Raw genomic sequence first — 14,578 nt, 5'->3', positions numbered from 1 at the left:
CGTTTCTAATGAGGAAACGTGTTTAGTCAGTTACGGTGGGTGGTGAGAGGAGCATCGGGGGAAGGTTTCAGCTCAGACACCCTACATCAGAATTCTGACAGTGACATCATCAGATCTGCATCTTAACAGATCTGGTCCTACTGTGAATGACACAAAGCAAGTGGCATGTCTACAAACTCCTGCGTAGCATGTATATTTAAAATCTCTCCCTCTCCCCTTCCCTCCCTCTTTTCCTCCCTCCCTCTCTCCCTCCTAGTCTGTCTCTGCCCCCCCCCCCCGAGTGCTCAAGTATACACTTGTGCTATGGTTGCATGTGGAGGTCAGAGGTCAACCAGTCAACCATGGGTGTGAGTCCTTGCCTTGTATGAAAGGAGATTTTGTGGCTTGAAGCTGCCTACGCAGGGCAAACTGACCCTTGGGCTTTCAGAGTTCTCCTGCCTCTACTTCCCCTCTCCCTGTAGGAGTCCCAGGATTACAGAAGCACACTACCATTCTCAGGGATTCAAACTCTGGCCCTCTTGCTTACAAAGCACAGGCCTCATCCACTTAGCCCCACCCCCTGCCCCCACCCCAGCCCATGGATATTTAATGCAGCACCTCCTCATCCCTCCCGCCAGCCCACATGGACATTTAATACAGCACTTCTCTCTAATGACTGCTTATCCAGCAACTAGCCCTATATCACATGATAAGTGCCCAGAGGCTTAAAGCAGTAAATACTGCTTGTTTTATGCCATGACACTTTAGACGCACAGATAAAATTCCAAAGAATTTTGGATCCTATTCCTTTTCTATTTTTAATGATGATATTGCACAATCCTAAATGTATACAAAAACCACCAAGTTGTATAATGTTGGCTAACAGATTGTATGGCATGTGGACTATATACTCAATAAAGCAGTTCAAAATATTTGCAGGTCTGGTGCAAATTATTGCCCCTAAAAAAAGAATGAGACACAATCAAGTCCCAAACTTACCACCCTCCCTGGGGCTAGCGTGCGCCTTGGTACTAGCATGTGACAGGACCCGGGTCTGGCCTCCCACACCACAAAGGAACAATCAGCGTACTCACGGGATGAGCCACAATGCATTGTTTCACGTGCCCCAAGCCGGTGAACAGCTTGGAAGGCAGCAGACAAGAGCTGGAGCTACTCAGGATGACTCGGTTGTCCACGATGCGGTCCAGCTGGGCAAAAATCTTCCTCTTCAGTTCTAGGTTCTCTGGAACACACTCCTAAAAGTGACACATTTAGATGACTACTTACGACCAAGACAACGGTTGGGCTGTGTTGGCTTTGTTTCTAAGATGAATCAGTTTGGAAGTGATGGATCTAGGGACCCACAGTCCCATCATAGAACCTTGAAAACAGCTGATCCAGGAGGCTTGCCTGGCTTTTCCCTGGTCTCCTCTGAGACACACCAGAGATAAAGAGGGGTCTTAGCTTTGAAGACAGGGATTCAGACAGGGCGAACCCTGCCTCGGAAGCCTTGCTCATTTCCTAGTCTCTGACCACTGGGTCAGGATCCCTTTCTCTGCTCCTTCACCTGAACAAACATTCTCTCTTTACCCGTCTGTAAAACCACATGGCTGTTCTGGATCTGACGTTTGGCCAGTCCTAAGCCATACAAAACTTTATTAAGGTGCATGTGTGTTCTTATAAGGCTTCGTTTTGTTATAGGAACCTCAACTACAGACCTCCTCAGAAGAGTGGAAAGACCACCCAGTGTCCCTGGCAAAGCACAGCAGGAGTGTAAGAGCAGAAAAGACTCCTGGCTGGGAATGAAGAATGCGGGGACTCTTGGTTTTAGATGGGTCTGAAAATTTTTATCCTAAGAAGCTCTGTGGGAAGGCACTGGGGGGTGACTCTGATCCCACTTCCCAGGACCAGGGCTGACAGGGAACCTGCCAACTGAAAGTTCTCATGATGAAAAGTCAGGGAGACATCCTACAACAGAACTCACAGGAGCCCTCCCTCTGGCAAACCGCTATGAACCTGAGTGGAGTGCTTTCATCAGGGCATACCTCCCCTATCCGCCCCCAAGATCCTCAAGGGGAAAATCTCATCCTACAAACGAAGGCATTGCACCTGTAACTCCCCGGAGGCACTCCAGGACCTGTTTCTAATTGGGAGTCCTTTTGAAAAAGACCTTTGTTTCTAACAATTGCAAAGTCCTAAATGGGGTGGGCAACTGGATAGAGAAGATAGAGGAGTGTATTTGGATTAATTACTGCTGATAACAACCACTCTGAAATTCTAATTATAGGCCGGGTAGGCCTGAGACAGCAATCAACAGCCCAGGCTGGCCACAGGGAGTGTTCCTGGGAACTTGGGTTTGAGGAGGACAGCCTGCTCTGGATGGAAGCAACTGTGAGAAAGTGCCCTTCTGCACCTATGAGGACCTCACTGAGGGTCACTCTTACCAAAGCAGGTCCCTGCTCACCAGGAAGGCAAGTGACCTCCAACATCCCTTTATGACATTCACTTTCTTTTCACAGTGGCCAAAGAGCCAATGACTGGAATCAACTAGGTGTTTAACTAAAAGAATCTCAAGCCCCTATGCCTGACCCTAATACGGGTGGGACTAAGGTACCTGCATTTCTCACAAGCATCCCGGTGATTCCTAAAGCTCAGAATTACTGTTCTCAAGTTCAGCTTCAAAGAGCATTGTGACTATTTTAAAAGAAAGAGTGGGTATGCCCCACATTTGACATTCTTCCAATGTCAGGGTCCCCTACCTCCTAAGTCAGTGGTCCTCAACCTTCCTAATATTCATCTTGATATAGATATCTGATATGCAGGACGCCTGTTGGGAACTGCCGAACTAGCTGTGCACACCGACAGAGTCATACTAGCGCATGGGTCACTTGTACACCTCTAATCGGCCAGCCTATTTCACTGGGGCATTTCATTTATGTAACGTTTAAGGGAATAAAAAGAACCCTGAGAGCCCAACTACAGAAACTCAGTGTCGAAGCGATGTCAGGATTACCTCTCACAAATAAAAAACATTTCAGTCTAATCCCAGCATTTGGGACAGAAAGGCAGGAGGGTCAAAAGGTCAAGGGTATCTTCAGTTTCGTGGTTTGAAATGGAACAGGACTATACCATGCCTCAGAAGAATATATAACAGATAGATGATAGATGATAGATAGATAGATAGATAGATAGATAGATAGATAGATAGATAGATAGATAAACAGATACTCACAAGAAATAACAAACATAACAGAGGCTAAAGAGATGGCTCCAAAGTTAATGGTATTCGTTGCTCTTGCAGAGGACCTGGGCTCAGTTCCCAGCACCCATATGGTAGCTCACAATCATCTGAAGCTCCATTCTGGGGCAGCCAATGTCCTCTTCTGGCTTCTGTGGGCACCAGAAACACACAAGGGCACAGATATACACACAGCCAAAATGCCATCACATAAAATAAAAAGGTTTTAAAAGTTTTATTCAAAAGGGAAAGAATCTACACTGTGTTTGTTTATACTTTTAAAAAGTATAACCAGGCCAAATAAAATTTTATTAAGACCCAAAGGCCATATAAGCATCACATCTCAAACAGAACCAAAGAACGGAGTCATTTAAGAACTGTAAAGCCCATTGTGTTCTGTCCCCTTATCAAAAAGGGAAAAGAGCCACAGTAGCTGGCTGTTCCTATTGAGTCACTCCTGGATCAGTTAAGTCTGTGAGGCGGGGTCAGTTTAAATGGAGCCTTGTAGTCAAGCCAGAGGTGAGGACCGACGTGGAGCTCGTGTGAGCGGGAAGAGAATGAGCTCATTGTGCGCCGTCCCGCAGATTCTCCTCTGAAACTCTATGCCTTTCTCCAAATCGTTTGATCATGACAGAGGCAAGAAAACTCGAACCAGAGGAAACCCAAACCTGCTACAATTATGTAAGGGTTCCCAGTGGCCTTGAAATCTGGTTGCTCTTGCTGTGTAACCCAGTTGTGTGAGATGGATGGAGTCGCAGACCTCAGGCTTCAGTCCATGTCATGCACGCATGGGGCTCAGTTCCCCACCATCTGCTAAGGTAGCTTGTGTCTGGAAAGGGGAGTGGGCCATTTTAGTCAGGATCCCAGACCCCCAAGGGTGCAGCCCTCCTTGCCTTGAAGGGCTGCTTAGATGGGACAGACAGCTATGGTAGAGGGATGTGGATACTCAAGGATCTCTCCTGCTTCTGTCAGGCTGCCTTGGCGGGGCGCATGTCTATAAAACGCTGCTTTAAGTGAAGTAATTCCGGTGGCGGCCATCACTTCGGCAGGCAACCAGCTTGCCTCTGTCTAATTAAAGTCTGACCACATCTCCCTGCGGAGCTGATTTATTATTGTTTGTTTGGGTTTACTTTGCTTTGAGGGAGTAGGAATGAAGCCACATCGAACCAATGATATGGTCCTACACGACCAATAGCGCAGGCATGCCCAGATTTGGGCAGCAAAACCAAGCAATGAACACTGACAAAACTCAACTGTTAATTAAGAATTCTTAATGGTTATCAAAATCAGCCTCTTTTGTTTGTTTGTTTGTTTGTTTGAGGCAGTGTCCCGTAGCCAAGGCTGGCCTCCTACTCAATATGTAACCAAGGGTGATGGGAAACTCTAGGCCCTCTTGGCCTCACCCCTCCCCCGCTTCTCAAGTTCTAGGATTCCATGAAATAAACCTGCCATGCCTGGTTTATGCAGGGTTAGGGATCTAACTCAGGGTCTGACAATTGATCCACTAGCCTCCAGACCCAGACAGTAGGATGAATCTAAACTTAACTCTGCTTCCTTTTCCCCTTCCCTTCTCAGACAGAAGAAGCTGAAAGATGAAGTTATGGATATACGTTTGTACTAGAACTTTTATAACAGCAAATTACAGACAAACGGCAGTGTTTCATTGGCAGCTAAAGCTACCCGGATTGCTGAGAGCTTTCAGGGTTGTGCTTTGGCGAATCTGCGCGATCACAGCAGGTCAGCTCACTGGACGATTCCCAGAGAGCACAAGTACCTGCTTTTCAAGTCCCGCCACTGGCCACAGGACACGCATTCCCACAGACAGCTGCCATGAAAGGCAAAGACAAGGTTTTGTTGAGGTTTTTTTTTTTTCTGTTGTTGTTAATGACTCCAACCCCACCCTGCCCCACCCAATCACCCCACACAATTTAAACAGCATCCCGTGACTCATGTGAAATATCTAGATGAAAACTTCAATGTGCTTTCCAAGAAAACCCAGATGACTGCAGTACTTGAGGTATTTTAGACACAACATGGCTTTAAGAGCGGCTTTGAATGTGGAGGAAGAAGTCTCAGGAAGGCCAGGGAGAGAAGCAGACAGCGCTCCATGGAGAAGCCAGGGCCAGAGGGGAGTGGAAAGTGGACTGAGCTGCATCCTGAATGCTGGTGTTGAATTTCCCGGCTAATTGTGTTCTCCTCTGTGCTTTCCCCAAGAGCACAGTCTTTAAAACCCTAGCATTGGGCTGCCACTCCTGAGGAGGTAGACAGTAAAAGCGAGAGAGGAAGAGGAGGAGAGACCTGAAAGGAACAAGGAGTTTTCCTGCTCCGAAAGAAATGGTGTCAAGTGTCAAGAGAAAAAGACATTCATTTTCAGCACCCAACCTCTCAGCCAAACGACTAGTACTTTGCCCAAAGCAGGAGCTCATTTACCCCTAAAATCAAATTAAAGTGTTTTGTTTTTTGTTTGGTTGGTTTTTTGAGGTTATTACATGTGCTCACTTTGCTAGCCTATAAGTTTCCACAATGATCCAAAACAAATTACACTCAGAGATCTCCCCAAGGGAAACAGGTACTAGGCGGGTTTGAGTTGGGGAGAGCATTGGCGGGGAGGGGTCAGGGAGAGGAGCAGCAGGGCACTGCTAGCCAAGTGGTCAGTTCCCTGAGCTTAGATGTTCTGCTTATAGAGATTAGCCCTGTCTATTGTAAAAACAGTCCTACCTCCCATGACGTCACAGCACCTCAGAACCGACTGTGGCCATCCCTCTGAGCGCCTATCCCCATCCTCAATCCAGGGATACTTTTGTTCCTTTAATGAGGTCATGTATTTAGAATTTAAATGCTTGACATGAAAAAAATAATAGACTAAAAACAGTTCACTTATATCTCTATGTATTCTATTGCTCTAGGGTATTTCTTAGGAGGAAGAGGTAAGTACCATGTGTAAGCCATTGTGCAGCCGAGCTTCAAGAGGAATGACATTCTTAAACACAAGTTACACTGAGGTTTCTTTTGTTCTTATAGGGTGTCTTTTGTTTTTTTTTTGTTTTGTTCTGTTTTTTGGTTTGGGTGTATGTGTCTGTGTGTTTGTATGTTTAGACAGGATCTCAGCTGGCTCAGGCTTGCCTTTGCCTTACCATGTAGCTCAGGATAAGTAACCATGAACTCCTGATACTCCTGTCTACCGCATCCACCTCCCAAATGTTTGGATTACATGGATGAGCCATTATACTTAGCTACAAGTTGGTTCAACTTTTTTTAAAAATTATTTTTAAAGCCGCCCAATCACAGTAGACTAGACCTGGCTCTCACTCTGTAGCCTAGGCTTGTTCAGAATTCACTCGGTAGCCCAGGTTAACCTCATCTCTGCCTCTGGCTCTGCCGCCATGCTTGGCTGCTACATTTTAAGACACTTTGCGATTTCCAATATGTTAAAAATCAACTTTAAAGCCACATTTGTTTTCCTTAATGTTGACAGCTGGACACCATGCTTGTATCTTCCCGATTCCTTTCTTATCCCTTTGATCTGTTTTCCTCACCTCTGTACTGCAGAGAGGACACACACTGCTCTTGGCTTGAGGCAACACCTCATGTGATCTGGGCTGGCCTGGCTGAGGGGCCGACGATAACCTTGAGAGCCAGAGGCAAACGATCAGAACTTTGATGGCACCCCGGGCTACGAGAGACTTGCTTTCAAACATAAAATAAGATTTGAAATGTCTAATACCAGCATAGACACGGTAACCCTCAATTTGTAGTGTAACCCTAGTCTGCGTCAACATGAACTACCCAAGCGTAAGTAGCTGGCAATCACTCCAAATGAAACCCACCAAGCATTCATATGATGAGTGCGGTAGGGCAGAGACAGCCATTGGTCCTAGGGTCTTAAACAGGAGCTCACCAAAGCCATTAAGTTTCCTTGGAAGTAGTAAGAAGGCAGGGTAAGGACCCCATGTTGATGACCTGCCTCACAAGGCCCCATAGAACTGAGGGAGAGGCTAGCATGTGGCTGTGCGTTATGCTAGGATGTCTGTATTGGTTTTCAGCCATGGTTGTTGATCTACAACTCCTTATCTAAGGCCTACTGTAGAAACCTTAATGCTCTCCTGCCTTTAACTGGCCATAAAGAAATTCTCAGACCTTTCCTGACAGGTAGTAGTTTATACCCCTTTCCAGAAGAGTCTTGCTCGTAAAGAAGGAATGCCTCACAGAGCGGCCGAGCAGCTTGCTGGATCCCTTGCTTCTGTCACTCTTACTCAGTAAGTCTCCCCAGTAATTCAAAGGACAGGCTCAGATGTCCTGCACTGACAAACGGGTGGGAAGGAAGCTGTGAAGGGTGCAAGCCCAGGGGAGGGTCTTCTGTCCTGGTCCTGACACCTGAGCCTACATATCTCATTTGTAGCCTTTATGATATGTTTTACAATAAACCAGGAAAGTCCTTCGTCTGCACCCTATAATCTGATAGGACAAATTAATCAAGCACAGCCATCCATCGGACTGTGGGAACCCTGATTTATAAGAGGTGCAGAGAAAAATCAGGTGGGCCTGGGGGCCTACAGCTGTAAATCACAGCAGGGAGAGGCGGAGGTAGGAAGCTGCGGGAATCCTGACTGGTCCTACTAGTTCCAGGAACAACAGCTTGTCTCTAAAACAAACAAACAAACAAACAGAAGAGGAAAGAAACCAGGAACTCCTGGAAGATTTGCAGGGGTGGGAAGCAGCCTTAGGGGCTGTTGTGCCCACCATTCACAAGACTGATTGGACTCTAATTCCAGACAGGTAGATAGAACTTTCCAGATCTGACTTAAGCACAGCCTCTAGCTAGCATCTGCTGCTGTGGAATTCGAAGCTTGTTTGGTGGGGGTTGGGGGGAATCACACCCACTTTTGAAGTCTGTTGACGGTAAGAACACATGTGTCACCTTGTGACTGACACAAACAAGAGCTGCATGGCAGTCTTGATGGTTTACCGTCTCCCATCAGCAGAGGATCGGAAAAGGAGATGCTTCTTATAAGTGCATATGTGTGCTCGTTGGCGGGTTTATCTCTATGACCTTTGGCCTATAATAGAATACAACTCAATAGAGTTCTCACCAGGGGTCCCCACAGGTTCCCAGATAGCTATTAAAATAAAATAACAGAAATATTCTATGACTTTGAAAACACGGGTAGACAGTTTCATTGCAGAGAGAGAGAGAGAGAGAGAGAGAGAGAGAGAGAGAGAGAGAGAGAGAGAGGGCACTGCCAAGTTGAAATAAACCTTTCTCCCATCAAATATGTAAAAACTTCTGATTCTAAAAATATGTGCTGGAAACGTAGTCCTCCCTTTTCACACACTGGATGATTCTACACAAAGCCAACTGTCCTTTTAAATTAGGTATTTCACTGTCAGAAAGTTGTTGTTGTAATTAATCCTCTCTTAAGATACTGGAGGAACCTAGAGATAAGCATTTTCACGCACCTTAACTTTTTCTATTGGATGAGCAACTGTCCGTTTCAAAGCACAGGGGTAACATGCCTGAACCGGTCAGCAGACTTTTAACATTCTCAGAGTTCCAGGGCTGGGGGCAGGGGAGGCAAGCGTGTTCAGGCTTCCAATCAGGAACACACTCACAGGGTCATTCCCTAGGAATAATGATGACAAAAGATAGACCAGTGTCCCTGTCTCAGCTCAGCCACAGCTCCAAGTACATTAGGGAAACTTGCTTCTAGAAACACACCTCCAGAGACAGCATCAGCCGGGAGCTTGGCTTTATCACTGTCTCACAATTAAACAAAGAAAAAATAAATACTAAGGACCCCATGACAGAAAAGCAAGGAAAAACAGAAACAGGGCCAAATGGCACTCATAGAAAGTATTCTCAGATATGTACTTTGACATAACAATAAATAATACATTTAAGAAATTAAAAGATTTTTGAACATTCTCAAATACTGAGACTGTAAAAGGAATCAAATGGAAATTCAACAACTGAAAAAATATAATTAACTTAAAATAACCTAGAGGATGCTCTTCAAAGCAGATCAGACTTAGCTAAAGAAAGAAAGACACGTGAGGATAAAATATCAAAACCAAAGAATGGATAATACAGGAGAAAGCAGGGCAGGTTCACAGAAGTGCTATGAGATGCTCATATACAGGTAGGTGCACCCAGAAGTGTCGCAGGAGAGACAGTGGATGGGTGAGGGAACACTCAGGAGGAGCAAGGGATAACTTCCGAGTCTGATTAAAGGAGTTGCTTTATTCGTTTGCTTGGGTTCCTAAGGATCTATTTTGAAGGATTTATTTGTAAGGGGAGATGAATGTGCACACGTGTACATTCAGAGGTCAACTTCCACTTTGGTTTTTGAGACAGCATCTCTCATGTGGGACCTGGGCCTCACCAATTAACCTAGGCTGGCTGAGCTAGCAAGCCCCAAGGATAGTCCTATCTCCACCTACCCAGTTCTGGAGTTTACTAAGCCCTGGGGATTGAACTTGGGGTCTCATGTTTTCAATGCAGGCACTTCCAGAACTGAGCCATCTCCCCATTCCTTTTTAAAGACTTTTTGTTTAAGGTTCAACTAGCCTAGCACATTAAGAATAAAAAAACAAAAACTGTCTCAAACAAGGTAGAAGGCAAGGCCTGACACTTAAGGCTGTCTTCTGACTTCCACACGTGTCCTCCCCTCCACACACACAATCACACATTACATTACACACGCATATCACATACACTGACACATAAAGACTTTGGGCTTTTTTTTTTTTAAGATTTTAAAAAGAAATAAAAATTCTACTCTTGGGAGATGGCTTGTTGGTAAGACCCATTTGCCATAGGACCTGAATCTAACTCCCAGAATACATGTAAGACTGGAATGCAGTGGGGTGCACTTGAAATCCCAGCACTGGAGAAGGAGAGATAGAGGACAGCTTGTCTAGCCTAGTGAGCCACAGGCCAATGCACTCATGCTTTTTTAAAAAGCTATGTCTAAAATTTCAGTCTAAGAAAGGAAAGAGCCCTTCCAAGTGGAGATGTAGAAAGTTTCTGTAGCATTAACTACCACTAAATCAAAGGCTCTCGCTCACATAACACTCACCCAGGGAAGAGAACTGATTAGGAATATGATAAGCCAACACTTCAAACAAAGTTACAATCCTTCTTGATTATAAAACTATGGAAAAATAAAACTTCTGAAGTCATGAGTCTCAGTCTTAAATAACGAAGGACCAAGAGAGGCACTTAGGTGTCAGCATTGTCAGGGTCTCTGCTGGTTTAATTAGGTCTCTGATGTCTACTACAGTGCAGGGGGGAGGGGAGTGGGGGGCTCTCAGTGAAGGACAATCTCTCTTCTTTAAAATAAAAATGCATGACTGAAGACTGAATGGAAGGTGTCTTGTTGCCCTAACGAGTCTATTTTGAGAGTTGAAAACAATTCTACAGAAAACCCTCAACTTCAAAATGACTGTATTTATTTAACTGGGTACTACAGAGAACATCCATGGTACCAGTTATTAGAGATGCTGGGATAGGAGAATCCATTGAGCAGAGAGGTCCAGGGCTATAGTATGCTCTACTGATTGGTGTCCACACAGTATTTGCCATCCTTATGGTGACCTCTCAGGAGTGGGGGATAATGGGGCTCTACATTATGCTCAGCAGTAGGAAGGTGCCTATGCACACCCACTGTAGCCTAGACAGTATGGACAGATCTTCTCATTTAAAAAGTAATAATAGTAATTGTAGCCATTGTCACTGCCATTGTATTGTGTGCAACTTATGATAGAATTAGTGTCTCATCACTGTATTCACTCTGAGTAGCTGCTTTTAGCTCAGAATTTCTAAGAAGCAAGCCCAAAGACAGGACCAATCAAGAGCTAGCACATAACATCTCTGTGTGTAAGGAACAGACCTCCATTGGCAGCTAAAAAAATAGCTTTTGGTGCTGAGGATACAAGGTTACTTCTGGCCATGGGACAGATTATCAGAAAAACCTGCAGTGCAGGATGACTTTATAATGTACGTATGACTGCTCTCGGTGGCTTTCACTCCTCGGTATGAACGTCCACAGCAAAGTATGGGAACTGTTGACCTTCCTGCTTGGATGAGAGTGGTGTGAATAGCCAACAGAAACAAGCAGGAACAATTGAGGTTTTCTGTGACATCAAGTGTCTCATGGACTGTGACATGCACATGTTTTTGCCTCACTGATGAGCCCTGAGATTCCCATCACTGAGCTAAGTGAAGAGGAACAGGAATAAAAGCCTGATTCCTGGAGGAGGCGGGAGAAGGGATGCTGCTCACCTCAGTGCGAGCCCCGAAGAGCCTCCGAAGCCCCAGGGACATAATGCCTGAGGCAATGGCTAAACCACAATCTCACCCAGACCGATCTTCAGTCATGGGTTAGAGGAGTTTGAGGAGGAGAGCGTGGACACAGACCTTCATGGGGGACTTGGGAAGGGAGGACGAAGAGCACAGGACGAAGAGCACACAGGAGAGGAATCGTATAGAAGCCTCTAGGCAACCAGTCCTCACCTTAAGCACACGGTGTTACTGACAGGATGAGAAACCTTCAATGCATCTAGGGTAACCATAGCAACGCCAAACCTTAAAATTTACCCACCTCTTAACCCGGATTAACTCAGATTCCCCACAATGAATGCCTAGCAGAAGAAAAGGTGTGCCCACGCAGACATAGAGACTGTTTTTACCAACATCTACTGACTTTTTAAAAGTCAGCCTATACAAAGAACAATGTTGATTATCCTAAGATTCAGATGTGGCTCAGATATTAGGGTGATTTGGCAGTAAATCAATATGCTAAAGTCACTCATGAAAAATGCAAAATCACATGTATTGTTTCAGCAAAGAATCAGAAGCCATTCGAAGGTGACTAAGAGAATGTTAGAGGAAAGGAACAAAGTAACAGAGGTAAAAAAATGTCTCTAGACAGTTCACAGGTAGACACAAGTCAGTTAGAAAGGAGTTGGAATCCTTAAAGATGGGTTTGACTTACTGAAATCACCCAAAGAAATGAGCAGAAAGGCTGAGAACGGAGCATCAAGATCTCCAGTAACATCAAATAAGCCAACACACGTGAACATGTGGGAACTGAGGCAGAGGATGGAAAGGTAATGATTAATGGCTACAACTCCCATACAATAATGAATCAGGATGTAATATATGAGAGATGAATTTTTAAAAGCTATGATCTAGGTCAAGGTCATTGTGGGTACTTCCCTTCAAAATGATTAATTCTCATGGGGACCTAGTTAGTTCTTGAGGAATAATAATTACAAAAGAGCAAGCCTGCCATCTCTGTATCCTTCTTGCCTCCCATCTTACAAGTGATGTGAGCAAAGGACCCTCATCAAGAATGATTAACAGTGTTTAGACTTTCAGCCAAAAGCTGTGATCTGAACAAATCTCTTCTTACCTCCTCAGTGGTCTAATGGGTAGGGCAAATATCTTTTCTTTATAAAGTCCCCAACCTCAGGTATTTTGTTATAGCAAAGAAAACAAGTACAAAACTGTCTGGTGTAAACATGAACATGAGGAACTATGCTAATATTTGAGAAGAAGACCTCACGACAAAGAACAGTATCAGACAAGGCAGAGCAAGCACCCTGGAAAGTGATTGCAGTTCCAAGAAGATACATAAATCCTAAGTGACAATGCCTCTCACAGCAGAGCATGCAGCAGAGAAAGAGAGAACACAGAAAACTTTAGGACAGTGAGCGACTGTTTGATACCATATTTACAGACAGCTCGGTGTGCTCTTGACCTATGGAACATACGCCACCAGAATGAACTCCACCTTGACCTGAGGATGCTGATTGGTGTGTTCCAGTGTGGTTTGGCAATTGCATTCACTAATATCACTGATGGTGGAGGAGGGGGCAGCTGTGTGGTAGGATGGTTGTGGGAAATCCTGTGCCTCCTTCATTCCACTGTCAAGCCAGCACTTTTCTCGAAAGTAAATAAAGATATTAGACAAGATATTTTAGGTATTAAATACTAATTTCTTAATAAAGTTAAAAATATATAAGTGAAGTAAGAACTAAGAATCAAAAAGAGAAATAGGCAAGTCCATAGCTACCACTGGAGACCTCAGTAATTACTTCTCAGGACAAGCAGACAGAAAAGGCAATATTGTTAACAGCAGCTGTTGGTCTGTTGTATCAGCCAACTTGCTTTGCTTGACTACTCCTTCATCAGGAGAGGCTACACACTCTTCCCACAGGCATGTATGGACAGGTCACAAAGATGGAGCATATTCTGGCCATGCACTAAACATACCACCCAGGCATGCTCCTGCATTAAAACTGAATTAAGATTGAAATAGACAACAGAAAAATAGTTGGGAAATATCCAAATATCTAGAAATTTATTAATGTCGATCTTACAAATCCAGAGTGAAATTATAGCTATCATGAAAAATTACAATTATTTTGTTGAGACAAAGTCTCACTCTGTATCCCAAACTAGCCTAGGACTCAGCTAGTTATATATATATATATATATATATATATATATATATATATATATATATATATATATATATAGAGAGAGAGAGAGAGAGAGAGAGAGAGAGAGAGAGAGAGAGAGAGAGAGACAGAGACAGAGACAGAGAGAGACAGAGAGAGAGACACAGACTGAGAGAGAGACAGAGAGAGAGAGACAGAGAGAGAGAGACAGACAGAGAGAGAGAGCTTAGGCTGGCCAAAGTGGAAATTAGAACATTTTTGATTTAACTAAATGTAAACAACACATAAAATAATTGGTTTCAACTAAATCAGAGTTGAAGGGCAGTTAAACTTGGTGAGAAAGAAGAAAAGTTAGTAAATTATTTTGGCTCCTATGTCCCTTTGAATTTTCTTTTTGTTTATTTATTTTTCAGTGTTGGGATAGAGCCTGGAATGCTAGGTATACGTGGTCACTGCAGTGCAGCCAGCCTTTGAATTTTTGAGACCAGGTTTTGCTGTGTGGCTGTTCTCTCAAATTCACAGTGTTTCCATCTGTGCCTCTCCAGTGCAATTTTTTAAAGATTTATTAATTTGTCATATATAATTACACTGTAGCTGTCTTCAGACACACCAGAAGAGGGCATCAGATCTCATTACAGATGGTTATGAGTCACCATGTGGTTGCTGAGATTTAAACTCAGGACCTCTAGAAGAGCAGTCAGCGCCCTAACTACTGAGCCATTTCTCTAGCCTCTCAATTTATTTTTTTAATTGATACATAAAGGCACAAAAACTGGGGTTGAGGAGATGGCTTAGTGGGTGGGAGCTTGCTATGCAAATATAAAATTTTATTAAAATTCAAGACTGTCCCTTAAGAGACCCAAAAAGAAGAACTGGGCATGTGCTGCATGCCTGTGA

General features: G+C 44.2%; 1 protein-coding gene across 1 annotated transcript in view; it reads right to left on the bottom strand.

The window, feature by feature from the left end:
- Positions 1 to 14,578, bottom strand: part of CRYL1 (crystallin lambda 1) — a 111,871-nt gene that overhangs the window by 31,067 nt on the left and 66,226 nt on the right. Inside the window, exon 4 of the mRNA XM_080926140.1 lies at positions 1,074 to 1,235. Coding sequence (XP_080782266.1) covers positions 1,074 to 1,235 — 162 coding nt within the window. The remainder of the gene's footprint in view (positions 1 to 1,073; positions 1,236 to 14,578) is intronic.

The sequence above is a fragment of the Micromys minutus genome (assembly GCF_963924665.1).
Source record: "Micromys minutus genome assembly, chromosome: 12".
NCBI lineage: Eukaryota > Metazoa > Chordata > Mammalia > Rodentia > Muridae > Micromys > Micromys minutus.
Note: the sequence above shows the minus strand (reverse complement) of the source record. Positions and strands in the feature narration are given on the sequence as shown.